At 35.7% G+C, this 15,444-nt stretch overlaps 4 protein-coding genes and 1 long non-coding RNA gene across 5 annotated transcripts; 2 read left to right on the top strand and 3 right to left on the bottom strand.

Annotated features, from left to right (window-relative positions):
* The first annotated feature begins 918 nt into the window (after positions 1-918).
* On the top strand, positions 919-3,613 carry LOC116917123 (probable chitinase 2). The gene is made up of 9 exons (XM_032922493.2): positions 919-1,225; positions 1,460-1,663; positions 1,734-1,893; positions 1,950-2,049; positions 2,114-2,273; positions 2,360-2,433; positions 2,656-2,841; positions 2,936-3,070; positions 3,148-3,613. The coding sequence occupies exons 1-9, from the start codon at positions 1,156-1,158 to the stop codon at positions 3,529-3,531; spliced, it is 1,473 nt and encodes a 490-aa protein (XP_032778384.2). The 5' UTR covers positions 919-1,155; the 3' UTR covers positions 3,532-3,613.
* Positions 3,614-3,642: 29 nt separating this feature from the next.
* On the bottom strand, positions 3,643-4,479 carry LOC116917127 (receptor-binding cancer antigen expressed on SiSo cells). The gene is made up of 2 exons (XM_032922497.2): positions 4,030-4,479; positions 3,643-3,971 (listed from the first exon to the last, which is right to left on the bottom strand). Exons 1-2 carry the CDS (start codon positions 4,327-4,329, stop codon positions 3,702-3,704), a joined length of 570 nt encoding a protein of 189 aa, XP_032778388.1. The 5' UTR covers positions 4,330-4,479; the 3' UTR covers positions 3,643-3,701.
* A 60-nt stretch (positions 4,480-4,539) lies between these two features.
* LOC116917124 (adenosine deaminase) lies at positions 4,540-7,088 on the top strand. Its single transcript, XM_045169098.1, has 7 exons — positions 4,540-4,727; positions 4,788-4,849; positions 4,927-5,052; positions 5,128-5,704; positions 5,758-6,057; positions 6,119-6,233; positions 6,345-7,088. Exons 1-6 carry the CDS (start codon positions 4,710-4,712, stop codon positions 6,215-6,217), a joined length of 1,182 nt encoding a protein of 393 aa, XP_045025033.1. The 5' UTR covers positions 4,540-4,709; the 3' UTR covers positions 6,218-6,233; positions 6,345-7,088.
* LOC116917126 (ubiquinol-cytochrome-c reductase complex assembly factor 1) lies at positions 6,250-7,445 on the bottom strand. The gene is made up of 4 exons (XM_032922496.2): positions 7,045-7,445; positions 6,907-6,979; positions 6,674-6,840; positions 6,250-6,611 (listed from the first exon to the last, which is right to left on the bottom strand). The coding sequence occupies exons 1-4, from the start codon at positions 7,255-7,257 to the stop codon at positions 6,339-6,341; spliced, it is 726 nt and encodes a 241-aa protein (XP_032778387.1). The 5' UTR covers positions 7,258-7,445; the 3' UTR covers positions 6,250-6,338.
* A 4,900-nt stretch (positions 7,446-12,345) lies between these two features.
* On the bottom strand, positions 12,346-12,660 carry LOC123469691. Its single transcript, XR_006642987.1, has 2 exons — positions 12,607-12,660; positions 12,346-12,541 (listed from the first exon to the last, which is right to left on the bottom strand). It is a non-coding gene; the product is annotated as an uncharacterized LOC123469691 (long non-coding RNA).
* Between the last annotated feature and the right edge of the window lie 2,784 nt (positions 12,661-15,444).

The following is a 15,444-nucleotide window of genomic DNA, read 5'->3' as shown; positions in this document are numbered from 1 at the left end:
TTCACCCTCGTCCACCATCGGCCATCTTTATTTCTAGTCTAATTGACACTTCCGCTAGTTAGCCCATCGATACGATCGTTTGCTTAGTTAACACTACTAGTGGTATACACCCACTTCTTGTTTGACTTAATTATTTATGTACATGTTATTTTGTTTTCTTTGTTTTTTTTGGAGGGGGGGCGGGGTCTGAATGAACAGAAATGACCTTCTGAAGATGGTAAAAAAAAACTTTCCAAATCCTAGTAACCCAAAATTTCAAAGCCATTTTTCTCACAATCGATAACGCGGGAAAATGAGATGTTTGGCGCAGGGTACACTGCACCCGAGCATATGGGACTTCAGTAAGGGTGTTTAAGGGCCATAGGGGGTGGAACTATTTCAACTTATTGCCCTGAAGACTCTTGAGTTTAAAAAGAAACCTCGAATTTCTTCCTTTGAAGAGAAACCGACTGTCCTGAAGAAACAAAACTTGTGCCCTTACCCAAGTTCCTTCTGGTTTTCCCCAGGAGAAACCACACTGCACTGCTTTGATGCGGTTCAATTGCAATGTGCTGATTGAATTGCGATGGAATTTTAAGAAATCTGATTCATGAATGACTGGACGTGGATATTCAGCGAATTTCCGTTATTTCCAGTGAAGCCTGAGTCATTGTTGTCGTCGACTTTGGATCGTACATTTTACACTCGAGGATGACTAATCATTTTATAGCTGTGTTGACATTTGCTAAGCTTCGTCTTTCGGTAAAATTTTGATGTTTGCAGAATGTGTGGCGATTGCTACACACGCGCACTCCGGCGCACTAGTTCCGAAAAGCCTAATATTACGCCCCTTTTCTCGTTCTAACCAATAGGCGATAGCCCCTTCGCCGCCGGGCATTTTCAAAAGAAAAAATCACCTCAGCTGCCGAACAGCGTACAGTTCAGTGTTGTCCTACGCTTCACTCCTTCGTCCCTTCGCTTTAGCCTCGCATTCCTTGTTATTTACTGCTTCACCGAGAATTTGAGTCATTCCGTACTGTTGCAACAGGCGAGTCAAGTTGTGTTCTGGAGTGTGGCGAAATTCGTTTTTGACTTGGGCAGGGAGTTCTATTGCTTTGATTACACGAAACTGACATTTAAGTTTTCTATAGGGTTCTACTAGCTAAAACAATCAAAATGTTAAAAAGTTTATCTCTGTGCCTTTTTCTCGCCTGTTCGTACGCCACCGGTTTAGACCTTGATGCAGGTAAGCCAGCCTCTGTGTAACACATTTACAGCTCTCTCATGTTAATACTGGTCAAGGTGAATTCAAACAAGCTCCCTCAGGCCAATTCCCAGTTACAAAAATGGCTGTGAGGTCTTGTTAGCTGCTACTCAAACCTTTCTCTCTCTTTCCTTATCTATAAATACATTTATCTATTTAAATGCTCTTGTGTGACAAATAGGCTAATAACTTTGTTATGCTATTTGACCCTTTCAGATGTCAACTCCCACAACAAGGTTGTTGCCTGCTATGTAGCAGGATGGTCTGCCTACAGGCCTAACAATGGTGCTTTTACTGTTGATAACATTGACCCAATGCTGTGCACACACATCATCTATGCATTTGCCGGTCTGGATAATGTCACTTATTCAATTAAAAGTTTGGACAGTTTTCTAGACACTGAGGAAGGAGGTGGCAGAGGTATTCTGATTGATGTCTTTAATTTAGATCATAGCTGGATGTCATTTTTATTACTTTTATTTTTCTATAGGCCAATACAAGAAAGTCATGAATTTCAAGAAGAAGCAGCCAAGGTTGAAAGTTACAATTGCTATTGGAGGCTGGAATGAAGGTTCTGGAAAATATTCTGACATGGCTGGGACTGCTGAGAATCGCAAACTTTTCATAGACAGTGTCTTAGCTTTCATAAAGTAAACTACCACATTTTCTATTTCATACCTTCATTATATTTGTGTGGTTTTGTTAGGAAGCATGGTTTTGATGGCCTGGACATGGATTGGGAGTACCCTGGTAGCCGCGCGGGATCTAGTCCTCTCGATCGAGAAAATTTTGCCCTACTTCTTAAAGTACATATCATCAAATGGAATAAAACACGGCAGCGCGTTTATTTAAAAAAATGTCTGGTTCTAGGAAATACGAACCGAATTCGATAAAAGCGGCCTGATTTTGACAGCCGCTATTGGTGCAGCACCTCAGACCATCAATCGGGCGTATGATGTACCAGCGATTACTCAGCATCTCCATTATATACACATCATGGCATACGATTACCACGGATCTTGGGATTTCCGTAATAACATTTTAAATTCCTAGCAATCATGCTCGTTTTGGAGCAATTAATCAATGATTTTGTTTTATTTCGCCATTATACAATAGAAATTGGACACAATGCTCCGCTCAGGTTGCCAGTCAACAGCAGCACGGTCGACCTAGAACTTCGACTCAGCGTTGTAAGTAAAAGTTGACGATGCGTACTTAGATCAAGCTTTTTTCTTTTCACTTCTGATGTCGTGTACTTGGTTAGTAACTTTCCTCACGTTGCGTGCAAGTTATCAGTTTATGTCGTAAATTCTCAACGTGAAAGTCGCGTTTAACTAGTTGCAGGAAAACACGCACATGCAAAATGGAGAATGCTTGAACCGATGACTTTAAAAATGTTATTAATTGTGTAGGAGGATACCATAACCTATCTAATGAAACTTGGTGCATCCCCGGAAAAATTGGTGGTCGGCATTCCTTTCTATGGAAGAACTTTTACTCTTGTCGACAAAAATTTGCGTGACATCGGCTCTGCATCGAATGGAACGGGTTTTCAGGGCCCATACACACGTGAAGATGGATTTCTTGGATATAATGAGGTTTGTCGTTAACATTAAGATCTTTTGATGAAATTTCGATGCAGTTTTAACAGTAAGTTCAGTAAGTTAAATGATTGTTACCATCTTAAATTAGATCTGTAAAGAGCTTGGCATGAAAAAAGAAGGAAATGAATGGCTTGAACAATGGGATGACGTTGCTCAAGTGCCTTACATGTTTAACGGTGAAAAATGGGTTTCTTTTGACAACCAGCGAAGTGTCGCTATCAAGGTATGGATCCAATATTACATTGAAAATTGTATATGCGTAAAACATAAAGAATTAATATAGCAATGTTGTACAATCAGGCCCGTTACGCATTTAATCAAGGACTTGGTGGTCTAATGGTTTGGGCCATTGACAACGACGATTTTATGCCCGAATGCTCCACTGTTCGATATCCTCTATTGAGGGCCATTAATGCCGAACTTAAGGCTGCTTCCAGTGATAGCATGAAGCCCGGCCAAGCTCCAGTCCCACCAAAATCGAAGGATTCGAATAGTAATCCGAACAGTGGCCACGAAAACAAACCTGGACAAACGTCCGACACGACTTCCAGTGAAGAATCTGATAATGTTATTGACCATGGCCATAACAAATCAGGACAAGCATCTGGCATCAAAGGATTTTCTCTCAATCTACTTCTTTGTGTACTAACACCTGTGATTTTCACATTTTCTATTCTACATTGAATGAATGTTAACGGGAACGTATAATTCCCTATAAAAAATTTATCGTATGACGTCTTTTAATACAATCTTTTAATGATAATAACAAAATGGTGAAAACCCACAAGAACAACATTAAATATTGTTAACATTTATTCAAAAACCATTGTCAAATATTTTGTTAATGCAGGAAACTATTCTCCTGATCTAAGTGATCTTTTTCTTCTTTCTTCCATCTTTTGCTGTTTCAGCACAGCATTAATGTCTTCAGAATCTGCATCCCAACCAGTTGAACTTGGGTCTTCATCCTCATCAAGAATATCACCAAGTCCTGGGGGAGATAATAGCAGGCTGTCAAAGTTTTCTTGAATGTCAAATGTCACTTTTTGCTGCTGCTGCAGATTAGTTACAGGACGGAAATTAAGTTTAAGACTATTTGATGTATTAATTTCAGGTGTCATGTCCTGAAATAAGAAGATTTTTTTTTAGTTTGTTGGAATTACTGAATCAATATAAACTCACATTGAAGAAATCAGGTTCGTGAGCAATTTCTTCACTTGCTGAACGTAACTTGGTAAGTGACTTTCTGTATTGTTCTATATGATCTTCCACCGTTACCGGTTTGTTTTCGTCCCAACTATTCCATGGGATCATTTTCTCCCGACTTCTATCTGAACTACTTTCGGTAATAACACTTTCCATGATGACATCGCCACTGGGTTTACGTCTACGCTTATTAAAAATGCACATGACACGTTTGAACATATTAAGGATGATCAAGATCAACCCTTTGATACGATTTACGACGTAAGAAACGGGCATTGTGTTGTATCAAACGTAAATACTGTAAATATTTTTCTCGGTAGTTAGTGGCAAACTGTTAATAATAGACGAAAACGGAATTATTTTGACAGCTGAGCTTGTAATGTAAAACGGTGCTGCTGTCGTCTGCAGTCTTTACGCCTAGCGGCAATGTTTTTCAACATCTACACAACAATTGTTTTGCAACCACTCGTTTTGCTCAGTGAAAAACCATCTGTTGTTGCTTCAGATTCAGAAACATATCGGGTGTCGGGATGTGTTAGTTATCTGGTAAATATCTCGTGTAGCGATACTGCGTCTCGTCAGAAACAGTGATTACTCCGTCTATGTAAGATCTCATTTCACTTCTGTATGATCGTAAGAAGAAGAGAAGCATAAAAATGCTTGTCACACCCAAGGTTGTAAATTAAATCTAAATGTTTCCTTTACAGTGTTCACACAATAATTGTTTTCTTTAGGTTGAATTACATGTCCATTTAGATGGTGCTCTGAAGCACACAACTGCTTGGGAATTATTGAAGTATGGAAGCAATCATAACAAACATGCATGTATAATACTTCAAGTAACAAGTGTTGATTTTTCAAATTAAACACCAGGAAAAAGAATTTACATTTGCCAGGAAATGGTTCTTATGAAGCGTTTCTTGACTCCATTATTGTGAAAGAGCCAGACAGTTTAATGACTTTCCTTCGAGGATTTGGTATTTTTCTGCCAGCAGTCATGTAAGATTGTGTTTGGTTTTTAGAAAATATAGCTTATAGATTTTATATCATATTTCAATTAAATTCTATTTAAAGAGGAGATTTGGAAGCCATTGAAAGAATGAGTTATGAATTTTGTGAAAGTGCAGCTGAACAGGGAGTTATCTATGTAGAGGCCAGATACTGCCCATTCCTTCTCATGCCAGATAGCTTTACAGAAGCAAATTTTCTAAGTCAAAACACTGGAAACCATGAAAAAAATGGCAAACAAATTTCTACCAAAGAAGTAGTAGAAGCTGTTAACAAGGGTTTCCAAGACGGTGAAAGACAATTTGGAACTATAGCCAGAACAATCCTGTGCTGTATTCGTGGAAAACCTGAGTGGTCCAAAGAGATTCTTGATCTCTGTATCCAATTCAAAGATCAAGGTGTTGTAGGAATCGATATAGCTGGCGATGAAGCCGGCGAAAAACCGATTCCAGGGGAAGAATCTGGTGAACTTATTGATTACTGGCGAATAGCGTGTTGTGCTAACTACTTCCATACTTTTTCCCCCATAGAGCTGCGAATGCTGGACGCCGAAGACATTGCCGTATTCGAGAAAGCAGCTGAGCTTGGTATACACCGAACGGTTCATGCTGGTGAAGCAGGACCAGCCCAAATGGTCTGGAAGGTAATAGCCGTCTAAAACTATCACTTGACGATTTTGTTCAATAGTAGCTTTAGGCTTTAACTGTGCTGAAAGCTGAAAGAATTGGTCATGGTTATCGTGTTTTGGAAGACGATTCAATCTACAATCATTGCCTTAATAAAGGCGTTCATTTCGAATGCTGCCCAACTTCCAGTATGTTGACGGGGAGCGTGTCAATATGTGGAACAAAAACGCATCCCATTATGCGTTTTGCGCAAGATGGAGCTTCTTTTTCCATAAGCACTGATGATCCTACAGTGACAAATACCAATTTAAGTGATGAGTACGCATTATGTGCAAAATGGGGATTAACCATAGCCCAATTACAAGAAACGGTTAGTTATCGCGAAATTGGATCACCAAGTATTACAGTAAATATTCACTTTCTACTTACAGAATATCAATGCAATGAAAAATTCATTTGCAGAACCATCTATAAAGCAATCCATTTTAGAAAAACTTTACAGTGCATATGGTTTGAAAAACCAAAATTAAAAATTAAACTAAATTGGTAATAAAAATTCAGATTAAAAAATGCAGCCATATGTAATTTAGTGCAATAATACAGCGTAAGCGAAATGTGAACAATGGTTATTATTATTACTTTATTTTTTTGCTACAGACGAATTTTTGCCCAGTTGACTCTACGATTGTCAAATATGTCTTCATATTTGGTTCTGTCCAGAATGGCGATATTTTCTCTTACGTAATCGACTAAGATGTCCAGATGGCGTGGATCGAAATCTCGCTGGAGCATTAAATTTCGCCAAATTGCACCGGCCAGTACTTGATCATTACTTAAGAGGCCTTCATCATAAGCAAACAAGCTTGCTTGAAATTCATCTACCAGAATTTGAACCTGTTTTCTTCGCACACTTGCAGCTGTCTCCTATAAAAACATCACAAAACATTTGAAAGGGGAATGTAAACCAAATCTATAGGATGTTTTACTCCAATCTTTTTGCTTTTGAATTCAACGTCCTCCCACATAGCTTCTACAAGGGCATTTCGCACGAGTCTTCCATTGTCTCCTTCATTCATGAGTCTAACCATTAACATCCATACATGTAGGCTTCTAACTATAAACCAGGAATGGAAAGTATCTTCCATTTTCAATTCTACAAATGTTGAGATTAGTTTTGCAGCTTCAAAGCATTTAAAGAAATTTTCAATTTTATACTCACGTTTAAAGAAAACATCATGATTGACATGCTCTTCCAGAGACTCATACAGCTTATAACCAACAGACCGTGATATCTATAAAATGGGGGAGAGCCAAGATGTATGAAGAAGAAATCAACTAACTGTATTGGTAGTCTTACACTTTTTGACAATTTGCCTAACCCAATATATCTTTTAAACCGTTGTAGAATTCCTTTATCTGAATCAGCAGCATATCGACAACAAGGTAAGTGTAAATGTGACTTTGGGGCACATATTCCTTCATAACGTAACAACGGCTGAAAAGATCCTATTTGATACTGAAAAGGGAAAGGTAATCTTCGGAAGAACAAAAAAGAGCAAGCACGTTGCATGGTAATCAGGTTATTCTGGGTCTGGGTTTTTAAATAGTTTATAAAATTCCTTAAACAATTTTATAGATGCTATTATACTTTGATGAACACTAATAACACAACTAACACAATATGTATTTGGGAAATCTAGCAGACAAATCTGAATCTCGACTTGCAGAGTTGCATAAGCCGGCTCTGGTATTTTGCATACTTGCGTACTGTGTAACTGTATTTCTGTAAATAGCGGAAAACATAGTGGAAATAGAAGACCGGTTCCAATGACGCCATCTAGTGTAGTACATTCAGACAATTAGGGCACCACACGTATAGAACTAGGGAGCCTTACTCCGTTCGGGTACTGTTACCACCCCAACTTTATACTAGGGGCCCTCACTCCGTTCAGGAAGTTCCCGATAGGGTACTGTCTGGTCGCCAATTCGCCATAATATCTCGGAAACCGTTTGCTCTTCCGGCAAAACAGACTCCGTATACATGTCCCATGAGGCGTGCGCTGATCATCAACGCCTTCATCCCGCCTTTCCACTTTTGTCAAAATCGGCCAAAAACGACATCTCTTGAAATTCTCCAAAAATCAGACGACATGATCGAAATTGAACGCTGATTTCGATTTAGTCATTGGTTTTCTCTTTAGACTAGCCGTTTAAAAAATTAACGAAAACAGTTCTGTTAGCGCACCAACTTCATTTATGGTTTTTAACATGTAAATGAAAAACTATAAGACCAATAGAAAAATAAACCTGATTTCCGTGATTTTCATTCAATTCTGAATCTAAATCATGTATTTTAAGCAAATTTGAAATTTGGCCAAAAATGAAAAAGTGGGAAGGGTATAGCCTTTCCACTTTTGTCAAAATCGGCCAAAAACGACATCTCTTGAAATTCTCCAAAAATCAGACGTCATGATCGAAATTGAACGCTGATTTCGATTTAGTCATTGGTTTTCTCTTTAGACTAGCCGTTTAAAAAATTAACGAAAACAGTTCTGTTAGCGCACCAACTTCATTTATGGTTTTTAACATGTAAATGAAAAACTATAAGACCAATAGAAAAATAAACCTGATTTCCGTGATTTTCATTCAATTCTGAATCTAAATCATGTATTTTAAGCCAAATTTGAAATTTGGCCAAAAATGAAAAAGTGGGAAGGGTATAGCCTTTCCACTTTTGTCAAAATCGGCCAAAAACGACATCTCTTGAAATTCTCCAAAAATCAGACGTCATGATCGAAATTGAACGCTGATTTCGATTTAGTCATTGGTTTTCTCTTTAGACTAGCCGTTTAAAAAATTAACGAAAACAGTTCTGTTAGCGCACCAACTTCATTTATGGTTTTTAACATGTAAATGAAAAACTATAAGACCAATAGAAAAATAAACCTGATTTCCGTGATTTTCATTCAATTCTGAATCTAAATCATGTATTTTAAGCCAAATTTGAAATTTGGCCAAAAATGAAAAAGTGGGAAGGGTATAGCCTTTCCACTTTTGTCAAAATCGGCCAAAAACGACATCTCTTGAAATTCTCCAAAAATCAGACGTCATGATCGAAATTGAACGCTGATTTCGATTTAGTCATTGGTTTTCTCTTTAGACTAGCCGTTTAAAAAATTAACGAAAACAGTTCTGTTAGCGCACCAACTTCATTTATGGTTTTTAACATGTAAATGAAAAACTATAAGACCAATAGAAAAATAAACCTGATTTCCGTGATTTTCATTCAATTCTGAATCTAAATCATGTATTTTAAGCCAAATTTGAAATTTGGCCAAAAATGAAAAAGTGGGAAGGGTATAGCCTTTCCACTTTTGTCAAAATCGGCCAAAAATGACATCTCTTGAAATTCTCCAAAAATCAGACGGTATAATCGAAATTGAACGCTGATTTCGATTTAGTCATTAATTTTCTCTTTAGACAAGCCGTTTAAAAAATTAACGAAAACAGTTCTGTTAGCGCACCAACTTCATTTATGGTTTTTAACATGTAAATGAAAAACTATAAGACCAATAGAAAAATAAACCTGATTTCCGTGATTTTCATTCAATTCTGAATCTAAATCATGTATTTTAAGCCAAATTTGAAATTTGGCCAAAAATGAAAAAGTGGGAAGGCTATAGCCTTTCCACTTTTGTCAAAATCGGCCAAAAACGACATCTCTTGAAATTCTCCAAAAATCAGACGTCATGATCGAAATTGAACGCTGATTTCGATTTAGTCATTGGTTTTCTCTTTAGACTAGCCGTTTAAAAAATTAACGAAAACAGTTCTGTTAGCGCACCAACTTCATTTATGGTTTTTAACATGTAAATGAAAAACTATAAGACCAATAGAAAAATAAACCTGATTTCCGTGATTTTCATTCAATTCTGAATCTAAATCATGTATTTTAAGGCAAATTTGAAATTTGGCCAATAATGAAAAAGTGGGAAGGCTATAGCCTTTCCACTTTTGTCAAAATCGGCCAAAAACGACATCTCTTGAAATTCTCCAAAAATCAGACGTCATGATCGAAATTGAACGCTGATTTCGATTTAGTCATTGGTTTTCTCTTTAGACTAGCCGTTTAAAAAATTAACGAAAACAGTTCTGTTAGCGCACCAACTTCATTTATGGTTTTTAACATGTAAATGAAAAACTATAAGACCAATAGAAAAATAAACCTGATTTCCGTGATTTTCATTCAATTCTGAATCTAAATCATGTATTTTAAGGCAAATTTGAAATTTGGCCAAAAATGAAAAAGTGGGAAGGGTATAGCCTTTCCACTTTTGTCAAAATCGGCCAAAAACGACATCTCTTGAAATTCTCCAAAAATCAGACGTCATGATCGAAATTGAACGCTGATTTCGATTTAGTCATTGGTTTTCTCTTTAGACTAGCCGTTTAAAAAATTAACGAAAACAGTTCTGTTAGCGCACCAACTTCATTTATGGTTTTTAACATGTAAATGAAAAACTATAAGACCAATAGAAAAATAAACCTGATTTCCGTGATTTTCATTCAATTCTGAATCTAAATCATGTATTTTAAGCCAAATTTGAAATTTGGCCAAAAATGAAAAAGTGGGAAGGGTATAGCCTTTCCACTTTTGTCAAAATCGGCCAAAAACGACATCTCTTGAAATTCTCCAAAAATCAGACGTCATGATCGAAATTGAACGCTGATTTCGATTTAGTCATTGGTTTTCTCTTTAGACTAGCCGTTTAAAAAATTAACGAAAACAGTTCTGTTAGCGCACCAACTTCATTTATGGTTTTTAACATGTAAATGAAAAACTATAAGACCAATAGAAAAATAAACCTGATTTCCGTGATTTTCATTCAATTCTGAATCTAAATCATGTATTTTAAGCCAAATTTGAAATTTGGCCAAAAATGAAAAAGTGGGAAGGGTATAGCCTTTCCACTTTTGTCAAAATCGGCCAAAAACGACATCTCTTGAAATTCTCCAAAAATCAGACGTCATGATCGAAATTCAACGCTGATTTCGATTTAGTCATTGGTTTTCTCTTTAGACTAGCCGTTTAAAAAATTAACGAAAACAGTTCTGTTAGCGCACCAACTTCATTTATGGTTTTTAACATGTAAATGAAAAACTATAAGACCAATAGAAAAATAAACCTGATTTCCGTGATTTTCATTCAATTCTGAATCTAAATCATGTATTTTAAGCCAAATTTGAAATTTGGCCAAAAATGAAAAAGTGGGAAGGGTATAGCCTTTCCACTTTTGTCAAAATCGGCCAAAAACGACATCTCTTGAAATTCTGAAAAAGTGGGAAGGGTATAGCCTTTCCACTTTTGTCAAAATCGGACAAAAACGACATCTCTTGAAATTCTCCAAAAATCAGACGTCATGATCGAAATTGAACGCTGATTTCGATTTAGTCATTGGTTTTCTCTTTAGACTAGCCGTTTAAAAAATTAACGAAAACAGTTCTGTTAGCGCACCAACTTCATTTATGGTTTTTAACATGTAAATGAAAAACTATAAGACCAATAGAAAAATAAACCTGATTTCCGTGATTTTCATTCAATTCTGAATCTAAATCATGTATTTTAAGCCAAATTTGAAATTTGGCCAAAAATGAAAAAGTGGGAAGGGTATAGCCTTTCCACTTTTGTCAAAATCGGCCAAAAACGACATCTCTTGAAATTCTCCAAAAATCAGACGTCATGATCGAAATTGAACGCTGATTTCGATTTAGTCATTGGTTTTCTCTTTAGACTAGCCGTTTAAAAAATTAACGAAAACAGTTCTGTTAGCGCACCAACTTCATTTATGGTTTTTAACATGTAAATGAAAAACTATAAGACCAATAGAAAAATAAACCTGATTTCCGTGATTTTCATTCAATAGAGGCAATTCACATCGCGGTTTCGCGTGTCAATTGTTTCGATGTCCGCCATTTTCTCTGGTTGTTTATGTCATGTTTTGCGTTGTTTGTATTGGCTGAAAGTGCTATTTCCCAATACAAAGTGGATTTTGTGAATCAGTGTTTAATTTTTTTCAATTTTTTTTTGTGTCAGTTAATTGCTACGTATCTTGGTTAGTATGTCTAGCAATTTCTGTTTCCAGATCACATTTCTTGTATTTTTAAAAAAATCTTTTCTGTAGGGCTGTCATGGGTTTTCAATATTGTTGTGCCCCGGGTTGCAAAAACAAATAACATTAGAGTTTGTAATGCACATTTTGTTCTAGGTAAGTCTCGACAAATTTATTAATAGTGAATGTGTCTATCTAATTCTTCTATTTGAAATCACACAGGAAAACCTTTTTAGTACACTGGAGAAACACACCCAGACTGGGCCCCATCCCTGAATCTTGACAAAGTGTATGTTAACGCTAAGTCAGCCATGGATAGAGAGTCAAGAAGAGTAATTTTAAATGTTCAAGAGGTAATACAAATTATGAAGTATAATTTATTCATACGTTATGACAACAAAAAGTTATGTGTTATAGTAATGTTACAAATAAACAAATGAAGAGTAATAACCTTCGCTTTCATCAACAAATTTTTTTTTAAAAGACTGATTGCACAAAATCATCCAATTCCCCCATCGATAAATCTCTTGTAGGTCTCAAGGCCCTTGTAAGCCTTTAAATCTTCATGCGTGTATGGAGACTTGGAACATAGCAGGTAATTTACCAAATCAAGATTGGTTACCAGTGGCATTTTTCCTGCGATGCTAAGTCCATTGCACCAATACTCTTCGTGAATTGTATAGGGGCAATCACAACCTACTATGAATAGTTTTGCTGCATACTTACGTTTATCTTCTGACAGCCCTATAGAAAAGATTTTTTTAAAAATACAAGAAATGTGATCTGGAAACAGAAATTGCTACACATACTAACTAAGATACGTAGCAATTAACTGACACAAAAAAAAATTTAAAAAAATTAAACACTGATTCACAAAATCCACTTTGTATTGGGAAATAACACTTTCAGCCAATACAGACAACGCAAAACATGACATAAACAACCAGAGAAAATGGCGGACATCGAAACAATTGACACGCGAAACCGCGATGTGAATTGCCTCTATTCTGAATCTAAATCATGTATTTTAAGCCAAATTTGAAATTTGGCCAAAAATGAAAAAGTGGGAAGGGTATAGCCTTTCCACTTTTGTCAAAATCGGCCAAAAACGACATCTCTTGAAATTCTCCAAAAATCAGACGTCATGATCGAAATTGAACGCTGATTTCGATTTAGTCATTGGTTTTCTCTTTAGACTAGCCGTTTAAAAAATTAACGAAAACAGTTCTGTTAGCGCACCAACTTCATTTATGGTTTTTAACATGTAAATGAAAAACTATAAGACCAATAGAAAAATAAACCTGATTTCCGTGATTTTCATTCAATTCTGAATCTAAATCATGTATTTTAAGCCAAATTTGAAATTTGGCCAAAAATGAAAAAGTGGGAAGGGTATAGCCTTTCCACTTTTGTCAAAATCGGACAAAAACGACATCTCTTGAAATTCTCCAAAAATCAGACGTCATGATCGAAATTGAACGCTGATTTCGATTTAGTCATTGGTTTTCTCTTTAGACTAGCCGTTTAAAAAATTAACGAAAACAGTTCTGTTAGCGCACCAACTTCATTTATGGTTTTTAACATGTAAATGAAAAACTATAAGACCAATAGAAAAATAAACCTGATTTCCGTGATTTTCATTCAATTCTGAATCTAAATCATGTATTTTAAGCCAAATTTGAAATTTGGCCAAAAATGAAAAAGTGGGAAGGGTATAGCCTTTCCACTTTTGTCAAAATCGGCCAAAAACGACATCTCTTGAAATTCTCCAAAAATCAGACGTCATGATCGAAATTGAACGCTGATTTCGATTTAGTCATTGGTTTTCTCTTTAGACTAGCCGTTTAAAAAATTAACGAAAACAGTTCTGTTGGCGCACCAACTTCATTTATGGTTTTTAACATGTAAATGAAAAACTATAAGACCAATAGAAAAATAAACCTGATTTCCGTGATTTTCATTCAATTCTGAATCTAAATCATGTATTTTAAGCCAAATTTGAAATTTGGCCAAAAATGAAAAAGTGGGAAGGGTATAGCCTTTCCACTTTTGTCAAAATCGGCCAAAAACGACATCTCTTGAAATTCTCCAAAAATCAGACGTCATGATCGAAATTGAACGCTGATTTCGATTTAGTCATTGGTTTTCTCTTTAGACTAGCCGTTTAAAAAATTAACGAAAACAGTTCTGTTAGCGCACCAACTTCATTTATGGTTTTTAACATGTAAATGAAAAACTATAAGACCAATAGAAAAATAAACCTGATTTCCGTGATTTTCATTCAATTCTGAATCTAAATCATGTATTTTAAGCCAAATTTGAAATTTGGCCAAAAATGAAAAAGTGGGAAGGGTATAGCCTTTCCACTTTTGTCAAAATCGGCCAAAAACGACATCTCTTGAAATTCTGAAAAAAGGGGAAGGGTATAGCCTTTCCACTTTTGTCAAAATCGGACAAAAACGACATCTCTTGAAATTCTCCAAAAATCAGACGTCATGATCGAAATTGAACGCTGATTTCGATTTAGTCATTGGTTTTCTCTTTAGACTAGCCGTTTAAAAAATTAACGAAAACAGTTCTGTTAGCGCACCAACTTCATTTATGGTTTTTAACATGTAAATGAAAAACTATAAGACCAATAGAAAAATAAACCTGATTTCCGTGATTTTCATTCAATTCTGAATCTAAATCATGTATTTTAAGCCAAATTTGAAATTTGGCCAAAAATGAAAAAGTGGGAAGGCTATAGCCTTTCCACTTTTGTCAAAATCGGCCAAAAACGACATCTCTTGAAATTCTCCAAAAATCAGACGTCATGATCGAAATTGAACGCTGATTTCGATTTAGTCATTGGTTTTCTCTTTAGACTAGCCGTTTAAAAAATTAACGAAAACAGTTCTGTTAGCGCACCAACTTCATTTATGGTTTTTAACATGTAAATGAAAAACTATAAGACCAATAGAAAAATAAACCTGATTTCCGTGATTTTCATTCAATTCTGAATCTAAATCATGTATTTTAAGCAAATTTGAAATTTGGCCAAAAATGAAAAAGTGGGAAGGGTATAGCCTTTCCACTTTTGTCAAAATCGGCCAAAAACGACATCTCTTGAAATTCTCCAAAAATCAGACGTCATGATCGAAATTGAACGCTGATTTCGATTTAGTCATTGGTTTTCTCTTTAGACTAGCCGTTTAAAAAATTAACGAAAACAGTTCTGTTAGCGCACCAACTTCATTTATGGTTTTTAACATGTAAATGAAAAACTATAAGACCAATAGAAAAATAAACCTGATTTCCGTGATTTTCATTCAATTCTGAATCTAAATCATGTTTAATTTTTTAAAAAATTTCAAATCTGCAAAACAAAACGACATCCTGAAATTTCCAAAAATCAGACGTCATGATCGAAATTGAACGCGATTTCGATTTAGTCATTGGTTTCTCTTTAGACTAGCCGTTTAAAAAATTAACGAAAACAGTTCTGTTAGCGCACCAACTTCATTTATGGTTTTTAACATGTAAATAAAAACTATAAGACCAATAGAAAAATAAACCTGATTTCCGTGATTTTCATTCAATTCTGAATCTAAATCATGTATTTTAAGCCAAATTTGAAATTTGGCCAAAAATGAAAAAGTGGGAAG

Source organism: Daphnia magna, linkage group LG2 (assembly GCF_020631705.1).
Source record: "Daphnia magna isolate NIES linkage group LG2, ASM2063170v1.1, whole genome shotgun sequence".
NCBI lineage: Eukaryota > Metazoa > Arthropoda > Branchiopoda > Diplostraca > Daphniidae > Daphnia > Daphnia magna.
This window is presented reverse-complemented; position numbering and strand designations above follow the sequence as displayed.

What these genes read in the sequence shown, in the direction of transcription:
- LOC116917123 (XM_032922493.2), top strand. Translation starts at nt 1,156, where the DNA reads ATGTTAAAAAGTTTATCTCTGTGCCTTTTTCTCGCCTGTTCGTACGCC. An exon ending in TGAGGAAGGAGGTGGCAGAG is followed by an intron (nt 1,664 to 1,733) that starts GTATTCTGATTG and finishes ATTTTTCTATAG; the next exon opens with GCCAATACAAGAAAGTCATG. An exon ending in TAGAACTTCGACTCAGCGTT is followed by an intron (nt 2,434 to 2,655) that starts GTAAGTAAAAGT and finishes TTAATTGTGTAG; the next exon opens with GAGGATACCATAACCTATCT.
- LOC116917124 (XM_045169098.1), top strand. An exon ending in ACTGCTTGGGAATTATTGAA is followed by an intron (nt 4,850 to 4,926) that starts GTATGGAAGCAA and finishes ATTAAACACCAG; the next exon opens with GAAAAAGAATTTACATTTGC. An exon ending in CAGCCCAAATGGTCTGGAAG is followed by an intron (nt 5,705 to 5,757) that starts GTAATAGCCGTC and finishes TAGTAGCTTTAG; the next exon opens with GCTTTAACTGTGCTGAAAGC.
- LOC116917127 (XM_032922497.2), bottom strand. Translation starts at nt 4,329, where the DNA reads ATGCCCGTTTCTTACGTCGTAAATCGTATCAAAGGGTTGATCTTGATC. An exon ending in ACGAACCTGATTTCTTCAAT is followed by an intron (nt 3,972 to 4,029) that starts GTGAGTTTATAT and finishes TTCTTATTTCAG; the next exon opens with GACATGACACCTGAAATTAA.
- LOC116917126 (XM_032922496.2), bottom strand. Translation starts at nt 7,257, where the DNA reads ATGCAACGTGCTTGCTCTTTTTTGTTCTTCCGAAGATTACCTTTCCCT. An exon ending in TAGGCAAATTGTCAAAAAGT is followed by an intron (nt 6,980 to 7,044) that starts GTAAGACTACCA and finishes CCCATTTTATAG; the next exon opens with ATATCACGGTCTGTTGGTTA. An exon ending in TCATGATGTTTTCTTTAAAC is followed by an intron (nt 6,841 to 6,906) that starts GTGAGTATAAAA and finishes CAACATTTGTAG; the next exon opens with AATTGAAAATGGAAGATACT.